A 9,491-nucleotide genomic window follows, 5' to 3' on the forward strand; every position below is an offset into this window, starting at 1 on the left:
AGTATAATCATGAGTATTGTATTAGCCAAGTGGCAGTGTGATCGGTACTGATAAAAGGGATTTAAAATGTGCTGATCCATGGTGGAATGTGTAACACTCCCGGGCACAAGCACCTCCCCCACCGGAGACTGGGGTTCAATCCCCATCTCCACCCTTCCTCATACAGGGCACTCAGAAAGTATTCACTACCTTTTCCACATTGGGTTGTGTTACAGCCCAAATTTAAAATGGATTCAATTGAGATTATGTCACTGATCCACACACACACACACACACACCACACACAATGTCAAAGTGGAATTTTGTTTGTAGAAAATAATAAAAAATATAAAGCTGAAATGTCTTGAGTCAGTAAGTATTCAAACCTTTTGTTATGGAAAGCCTAATTAAATTCAGGAGTAAAAAATATGCTTAAATTGCATGTACTCATTCCATGTTCAATAATAGTGGTGATCATGATTTCTGTACCACACAATTGAGTACTGAATTTCAAACACAGATTCAACCACAAAGACTTGGGAGGTTTTTCAATGCACAGTGGTGGAAGCATCATGTTATGGGTATGCTTGTCATCGGCAAGTACTAGGGAGTTTTTTGGGATAAAAATAAACAGTCCAAGGCACTGCATCGCAGTGCTAGCTGTGACACCAGAGACTCTGCGTTCGAGCACAGGCTCTGTCGCAGCCGACCGCGACCGGGAGGTCCATGGGTCCTTGGGTTGTGTTTCGGAGGACATGGCTCTCGACCTTTGCCTCTCCCAAGTCCGTATGGGAGTTGCAGCAATGAGACAAGACTGTAACTACTACCAATTGGATACCATGAAATTGGGGTGAAAAAAGGGGAATAACATTATATTTTTTTTAAAGGAACAGAATACAGCTATAAGTGCAGGCAAAATCCTAGAGGAAAATCTTTCAGAGACAAATTCACCTTTCAGCAAGACAATAACCTAAAACACAAGGCCAAATATACACTGGGAGTTGCTTCCCAAGACGCCATTGAATGTTCCTGAGTGACCTTGTTACAGTTCGCTAAAATCATCTTTAAAATGTATGGCAAGCCTTGAAAATGGCTGTCTAGCAAGTAACGATCAACTCGACAGAGCTTGACGAGTGAAATGCTCTTAGAGACTTACCCAAAAAGATTCACAGCTAAAATCGCCACCAACAGCGATTTCTACAAAGTATTAACTTAGGGGTGTGAATAATTATGTAAATGAAATATTTCTGTATTTACTTTTCAATCAATTTGCAAAAATTCTAAAAACATTATTACGTCATTATGGGTTTGTTTGTAGATTGTTGAGACAAATACATGTATTTAAACCATTTTGAATTCAGGCTGGAAGACAACAACATGTAGAATAAGTCAAGGAGTATGAATACTTACTTTGCTTCTGTACCTGCAGAGTGGATTTCCTCTCTCAGAAACGTGTTTGGAAATAAACACAACATTGTGTACACAGACAACAGTGGATAGTAGCGCTGTGCGAGTCTGTGGGTGTTTTTGAAAGTGCTTTTGTGCACCTATAGATGTTGATCAATGCAAGAAAAGTGTGCCTTTTAGGTTCTTCATGTTATAATTGTGTGATTTCTGTTATGAACAACACAAGACTTGTAAATACCTTTTTGGCGGTGGAACATCCTGACCCTTGGCTTCAGAGTCATCGCTTTTGTTGTCTTTCTGTTTCTCTTTCTTGACGCCTGGGCTCTGTGGTGTAGGGGAGGAGGCATCTCCCCCCCCACGGGAAGGCTGCTGCTGGACCTCCATGTTCTCCACCTTCCCCTGTGGGTCCACACTGGAGCCTCTGCTCTCCACCTGGCATGAGGGGAAACAGATAGTTTGAGGATCAGTCTGCTCTCCACCTGGCCAGAGGTCAACCAAGGTGCTCTTTAAAGAGATGGGTCTCTCAGTACCTTGGTTGACCTCCCTGGCACCCTACACCTAGGGCAAAAAACAGAACACCTTACTACTCTACTCATCTTTCTCGTGTGCATACTGGAACTTATATTTTCTTACTAGCACGGATTTCACTGATACCTGCTTTTATGAGGAAGGTTTCACTTGAAATGACTCTGATATGTGCTTGTTATACCAATCTTAATTGAATGTGCTGATTGTAAGTCAAATGTTAAAATGTAAATAGTGTGTTTGAGCGGATGAGTTTCAGCAGGGTGAAGCACAGAATATAATTACTCAAGACTAAAATTAAAGGTGATTTGTAGATCAGTGGTTCTGCGCAGTCTGACGACAATGTAGTTGATCTCAAACACACACCACGTCAGGGAAGGAAACAAGCTCCCCCCACACCCTTAGACAAAACAAACTCCATCAGCCATAATAACCTAGTCTAAGCAGTATTTTTGACAAATCTAGTTAATTAGCACACATGGTGGCAAATGTTGCCATAATACAGGTTTATAATACGGGCTATATTAAGTTAGGGTTACCTTATGGAAATAAATACTAGCCCGTATCATAGCAACACAAATATATTTTATTGAAAAAGAAAACCTGCTTCTCCTGAGTGGCACAGCGGTCTAAGACACTGCATCGCAGACCCGGGTTCATATTCCGGGCTGCGCCACAACCAGCCGTGGCCTGGAGTCCCATAGAACGGCGCACAATTGGACCAGTGTACAAAACATTAGGAATACCTTATATTGTGCCCTTAGAACAGCCTCAATTTGTCGGGGCATGGACTCCACAAGGTGTTAAAATGTCCAGCAGCATTGCAGTTCTAGACACAGTCAAAACCGATGCTCCTGGCACCTACTACTATACCCAGTTCAAAGGCACTTCAATATTTTGTCTTGCCCATTCACCCTCTGAACGGCACACATACACACTCCATGTCTCAATTGTCTCAAGGCTTGAAGTGGATTTAACAAGTGAAGTCAATAAGGAATCATAGCTTTCACATGGATTCACCTGGTCAGTCTATGTCATGGAAAGAGCATGTTTAGTACCCTCAGTGTATTTTGTAATGTCAAGCAGCTACATTACCTCTGATTTCTTCTGAGTGCCAAACACCATCTTATTACCAGCGGTGGTTTGCTTCGAATCCTGGTTCTGCTGATCATCTGTCCCTTTCTGTTTGTCTTGTCTGGTCTGGTTCTGCTTAGCATTCTGGTTCACGTTCGCATTCTGGTTCAGGTTCGTCTGCTTTGAGTTGGCCACGTCTTTCTTGTTCTTAGTGCTCTTTACGTCAGCATCCTTTGGAGATTTCTGTTCAGCGGTCTTTGAGTCAGCATCCTTTGGAGCTTTCTGGTCAGCGGTCTTTACGTCAGCATCCTTTGGAGCTTTCTGGTCAGCGATCTTTGAGTCAGCATCCTTTGGAGATTTCTGTTCAGTGGTCTTTGCGTCAGCATCCTTTGGAGCTTTCTGGTCAGTGGTCTTCGCCGATACCACTGAGGCTGACTGAAGAGGAGGGATGGTGGTGGTGGTGGATTTGCCAGCCGAGTCGGTGAGAGAGGCAGGAGTGTCATTCGGAGCCGACTTGGAGGTCTGTTTTGTAGGTGACTGAGATCGGTCTTTCTCTTCACTGCGCTGTTGATCTTTCCCTTCGGCAGAATGGCTCTCTGCGCTGGCCTCAGGCTGTGACGAGGTAGTGCTTGGAGGATCTTTATTGTCAGACGTGTTCTCAGATGGACTGATTGTACTGGGTGCTGCTGATGATGCACTGGCTGGTTTCTCCACTAAGGCAGAAGTGTCATGAAGTGAGTTGGGTGTCTCGTCCATGGCGCTGGCATCGCTGTCAGAGGACTCTGCAATGTCCTGTTTCCTGCTATTCCCATGGCTGTCCATAAGGGAGATGTCAGACAAGTCAGAGGTCAGCTGGTCAGAGTCCAATGACGCAGGGCTGCCGTCCTTCTTCTTCTTGGTCCTCTTCCTCTTTTTTCTCTGATTGAGCCAAAGGTTGAAAAAAGAGAACAAACCTTAGTATATCCACTCTTCCGTCAATCAACATTACTTACATTTTGTGTCTTATTAGGATTCCTATTAGCTGTTGCAGGAGCAGCAGCTACTCTTCCTGGGGGCCTACAAGCTAGGTGATCAGTTTCTATACCTGGACAGTATTATTGACACAGTTTAGTGACTGATAAAACAACATCTTCAGATAAAAATATTTTCAAACACAGAATACATTTAAAAAATCAGAAATTAGAACGAGGAAGTTCTCAAAAACATGTTGGTTTTAATATCCACCTTTTTCTTAGGGTTGCTGTTGGGCTCTTCATTGGGCCGCTTCGGAGAAGTGTTAGTTTCCCGGTTATTCAGGGTTGACACATCACTCTCCATTTCCGTCTTCTCATTCACACTCTCCAGTGATGGATCTAACGGTTTAGGTGAACTTCCAGAAGTGTTGTCTGCATTTGAAAAACAAAAAAAAAATCATCAGTTGCATTAGTGCTTGTGAATTACATTGTCAACTTGATCAGAATTCCCTCGGTTGTCTGTCTGGTGTAGGCCAATGTTCACTCAAAACATTTTCGGCACTGAGCAAATTTCAGGTCTAGTGAGCACAAACTTGAACATTGGTGCGCGTTTACTGTGAACACTGAGGCTTTACTGCTTTAAGTTACAGTTAACAATTGAGAAAAATGCATCCCATAACATTTTAACATGGAAATAGCTGTTCTATCATTCAGACTACAGAAGCAGCAAATGTGTGGTGTTCAATGTAGACCTACATTACATGAGACTGAAAAACAACATGCAGGGCTTGACATTAACCTGTCTATCCACTTGTCCTTCAGACAAGGAGGTGCCTGAAAATGTTGTGGTGTTTGATGCAAGAAACCACTTAAAATAAAACTCATTATTATTCCCATTCCATTTATTACAGAGAATCAGACAAAATATGCTACACTCTGCCTACTTGGCTTATTCATGACCATTTCAAAATACAACACTGCCCCTTTAAGACATCAAAAAAAATATCTTTACATGACTTGATTTTCAAAGATGGCTAGAAATGCACACATTTTGTGCTCTTGTAGGAAGCAACCACTCCCCATTGTTGACTAGAAATTAGCTATAACTGGGCTAATAACTCACTAACTAGAAAAGAATATGAACAAATGTGCACAGGTGGCTACATGCAGCTCTCGCTTTGATTTCAAAACAAGCATATCTACTCAAGATAGCAGATGTTGTCCAGTTCTGGGTGAATTGCACAGATCCATATATGTCAAAGGCTATTTGCATTTAGGCCTACTACAGAGCTGATTGGTTATGACACACTGGTCTGTGTAGAGTAAGGGCCTAAGTTCTGCATGTCAATGTAATCAAATCCTTCTCCAATGTGCACTGCCTAAAAGAAAATCTCTCGCACTAACTCTTGCACAGTTCATTTTGTTTCGGTATGTTACATTGAAAGTGTCTAATATAGTGTTGATTTGAGCACAAGTCCCACAGCAGAGTGACACGTTGATAGTGTTAACTAAAGAGGGAAACTCTTTAGAAAGTTGAGTGAAGTTCAATCTCATGCTTCTCTGTGCGCACTGGTATTTCATCTGCATGGCAGTAAGAGGGGAGCTGCGCACAGCTTAGAAGGAACATTGGTGTAGGCTATTGGGGCTCCCGAGTGGCGCAGAGGTTTAAGGCACTGCATGTCAGTGCTAGAGGCGTCACTACAGACACCCTGGTTCGAATGCAGGCTGTATCACATCCGGCCGTGATTGGGAGTCCCATAGTGCTAGCTAGCTAGCTAGCTAAATTGCCATAAATGTTTAATGCTTTTCAACCTGTCCCCAAATTAATATAGTTGGTTCAGAGTTTGTTTTGATATTTTAACCTGCATGTCGTGATCGCGTTTGGTGTAGGGGGACAAAATCAATTTATACAAGATAACAATGACGGCCTACCCCGGCCAAACCCAAATGATGCTGGGTCAATTGTGCAACACCCTATGGGACTCCCAATCACAGCCGGATGTGATACGGCTTGGAGTCGAACCAGGGACTGCGCCGAGATGCAGTTCCGTAGACCACTGCGCCACTTGGGAGACCTTAACTGACTAGCCTAGTTAAATAAAAGGTTCAATTTAAAATATATCCCCCTCTTTCTTCATTCACCATTACAGTTGTAAAATAAATCATATTTTGATAGAAGTGTGTATTATTTGTATACTGCATCCTGATTGGCCATATGTTAATGAGGGCCTGTGGGAATGTAGGGGTTCATGAGGAAAGCATCTCTCTCTCTCATGTGGCTTGCAAGTTAGCAATAAATGTGCCTTCATAAAGATACAGTTAGTAGTTATTTTACTCACGTACAGACAAGTTTGATTACATGACAGGAGGGTCGGAGTCAGATTATTATTTTTTTAATATTTTATATATATATATATATATATATTTTTTTAATGAGGACTGTATACAGGCAATTCCACGGTAACTGAGTGACAATGACAGATTTTTCAGTTTAAAATGTATGTCAAACAAAAAACCAAAGTAAAACAACCCATACAACTCTATGCACAAGGATTAGTTTTAACAATTTCCAGACATTTTTACAAAACCCCATTTACTTTCTTCAAGTAAAACAGTAAGAACATTTATTTATATAACATAACATTACAGGGCAGTACTGACCAGGCTCCTTGGTGACTGGTGGTGCAGCTAGTTGATGGCCACACTGGCTGCAGAATCTAGCAGTTTTCTCAAACGCAACATGGCCACAACCTGTGCACTTCATCTTGAAGTTTCAATGGCGTCTGTATTTCAGAGGGAACACTGTATGACAGAGCTCGGGACAAAATATATCTTTCACTTAAACGTTCTTGAAGTTCAATGAAATATGAGAAACAACTAGCCAGCTAAAGGTATAGCCACTTCCTTAAACTAAAGCCAGTCAAATATATTCTACGATCTGTTTTGTGGCAGACTATAATAACTGCCCCAAAACCATACATACAGTAAGTTATCTTCAGTCCAGGCTATATCTTCTGTTAACGTTATGGCTCTACCCCCAAACACATTTTTTTCATGTAGCTAAGTGAACTAGAAATTGTTTTTCCTTCCTAAATATTTTTTCAAAGTAATTATAATATATAACATTGCAACCGAGCTAGCTCCTGTTTACCTTGGGAAAAGCGGAAAGTTGTCAGTACAGTGTTGGTGTTCCTGAATGCGCAACTCTGCCCACGCCCACCCAGCGATTGATACATTATCCAGTCCCAAACGAATCCTCTGCTACCCAGCCGATAGCCACTTCCTCTTTCGTTTCTAGAGAACTACACAACAGCCTAGTGCCTGGATAATTAACTAGCCAACTGTATTACAATTTGACGAATGCAAAAGCTCCTCGGAAATGACGATGAAATGCACTGACATTATCAATAGCAAGCTTTGTAGCTAGCCTGGCGCGGCTCTGTTCAGCTATTGCTACAATCCACTCGACAAAGAGTGGAATTCTAGCTGAAACGACTGGTACTCAGATAGCGGCTAACTAGCTAAACAAAAGCCCGGCCACAGATCAATTTTAACATATAGCTAGCTATCTCCCATATAACGTTAAACGATTGCAAATTAATGCCAAAACCCCGTCACCGACATGACAACGTACAGCAGTTTGTTCTGTATTGCTATCTGACATTTAGATCATTATTATGACATGACACCAACCCTTCACTGCCTCGATTCAAGCAGTTACCATCCAACTAGTTTGGAAAATAGCCTACACTGTTGTTAGCTACGTAGTACACCGTGACCTAGCTAGCTAGCTATATTGAGTTGCCCGGCAAAGCCGTCCACACCATCTGACCTCAGTGCTAGTCTCTTGGCTCCGGGAATGTGGACAGGTCTCTCGGAGCGAAAAGGCTACCTCAGTGCTAACGGTTGGTAATTGAAAATAGCTTTGCTACTGTATACATTTACCTGTGTTAATCACACGAGGATCTGTTGTTTTACCATTCCACGAAATGGGTGAAGTAGAATTACACTTTCGTTTTGTGAGAAATGGGCGTCAACAAGCTAATCCGTGTCCACTGTCCAACTATTTTATTCAGTGAGTTCCCAATTTATCACATGCATGGCAAGCGAGGGCAGCTACATGGTGGGGGTTTTCCGAATGACATGGCATGTTCTTGCCCTTAAACTGTCCAACTGTAAAGGTCATATAATGTTTTGCCATTCTTCTTTCCCCCAAGTGAATCAATAAAGGTTCATTGATTAATCAAGAACTGATAGCAGTTGCTGTATGTTTGGGTCCCGTGCCCATTAATTAAAGCAAACTTTTCTGGTTATTTGTCATCAACTTGCATGCCAAGTTAAATGTGCAATGCTTTAACCACCTTTGACATTTGCTTTTTTGTGCAATTATTTAATCATAGAATTTGAATGAGATTCAAAGTAATATGATATCTGACTTAATTGCATTAACATTATAATAACAATGTATTTTTTAGGCACAAGTCCTCCTCTACTGTAATGGTGAGGGTGAACACTGAGCAGCATCCACTTATGACAGTGGATCTCACAGATCAGGTTTCTAGCCCAGGGATTTCCCCATACACCCTGCGTGGATGGGGGTACTCTGTGTACAGCTCCCCCAGACGTTTTCTCTACAATCACTGTGACTCAGCTGTCTCTACACCACCCTAGTAGGCTACTACTACTGCTGTACCTCCAGCCAAGTGGCCAGAGCAGGCTCTAAAGTGAGAACTTTATACAATGCTGGCATCATATTACAGTAAGTCTAGAATACAGCTTGGCTGCTCGTCGACTGAGGGTTGGCAATGATGGGAAGTGAAGAGGAGTTTTTGCAACGAATAGACATTGATTTATTAATGTACCTATTACTAGTAAGGAAATCTGAAGGGTGACTGATCATTGCATCTTAATTGTGGGCAATTCCATGATAACAGAGTGACGCTGAGACTCCGATTTTTCCCCTTAAAATGTTTGTCAAGCAGAAACCAATGATTGAAAAGTTAAACAACCCGTACAACTCTATGCACAAGGACTACTTTTAACAATTTCCACTGAATATTTTACAAAAATACATTTACTTTAAGAACAGTGGAGATGCAAAGTTTGCTAACATAATTGCTGTTTGTGCTGTCATTCTTTTACTGTCATTCGAGTACAAGAATGATGAGGGTGGGGGACAAGGGGGAACTAATCTAGCTTTGTGTTCCTCTTATAAACCACATGATGAGTTATCGAAAGAAGAGGTTGACCAGGTTCTTTGCCCTGACATTCAGCTGGACAGCCGGGCCGTGGAGAAGATGGCGTCCAATCTGCTCGTCTTGAATGGAGGTTTGGTGGTCCAGCTAGACGCCATCCTGCAGTGTCACGAGGACACAGGTAAGCATGTGTTATTGACTGGGGTTCGAACTATATCCTAGGCATTCATCTTCAGGGCCGGTATTTATAAAGCATGTTAGAGTGCTAGTGCTGGTCTAGGATCAGTTTTATCTTGGATCATAATGAGTAAGACTATATGGACAGGGAGGGATCTGATTTCTAGATCAGCACTCCTCT

At 42.0% G+C, this 9,491-nt stretch overlaps 1 protein-coding gene across 1 annotated transcript in view; it reads right to left on the reverse strand.

Moving 5' to 3' along the window:
* Positions 1 to 8,015, reverse strand: part of LOC139423603 (E3 ubiquitin-protein ligase rnf213-alpha-like) — a 41,769-nt gene extending 33,754 nt beyond the window's left edge. Inside the window, exons 1-5 of the mRNA XM_071175189.1 lie at positions 7,884 to 8,015; positions 6,600 to 6,721; positions 4,210 to 4,370; positions 3,007 to 3,903; positions 1,625 to 1,818 (exon numbers count right to left, since the gene is read on the reverse strand). Of these exons, the coding sequence (XP_071031290.1) occupies positions 1,625 to 1,818; positions 3,007 to 3,903; positions 4,210 to 4,370; positions 6,600 to 6,702 (1,355 nt within the window). The 5' untranslated portion in view covers positions 6,703 to 6,721; positions 7,884 to 8,015. The remainder of the gene's footprint in view (positions 1 to 1,624; positions 1,819 to 3,006; positions 3,904 to 4,209; positions 4,371 to 6,599; positions 6,722 to 7,883) is intronic.
* Positions 8,016 to 9,491: the final 1,476 nt, after the last annotated feature.

This window comes from Oncorhynchus clarkii, chromosome 13 (genome assembly GCF_045791955.1).
Source record: "Oncorhynchus clarkii lewisi isolate Uvic-CL-2024 chromosome 13, UVic_Ocla_1.0, whole genome shotgun sequence".
NCBI lineage: Eukaryota > Metazoa > Chordata > Actinopteri > Salmoniformes > Salmonidae > Oncorhynchus > Oncorhynchus clarkii.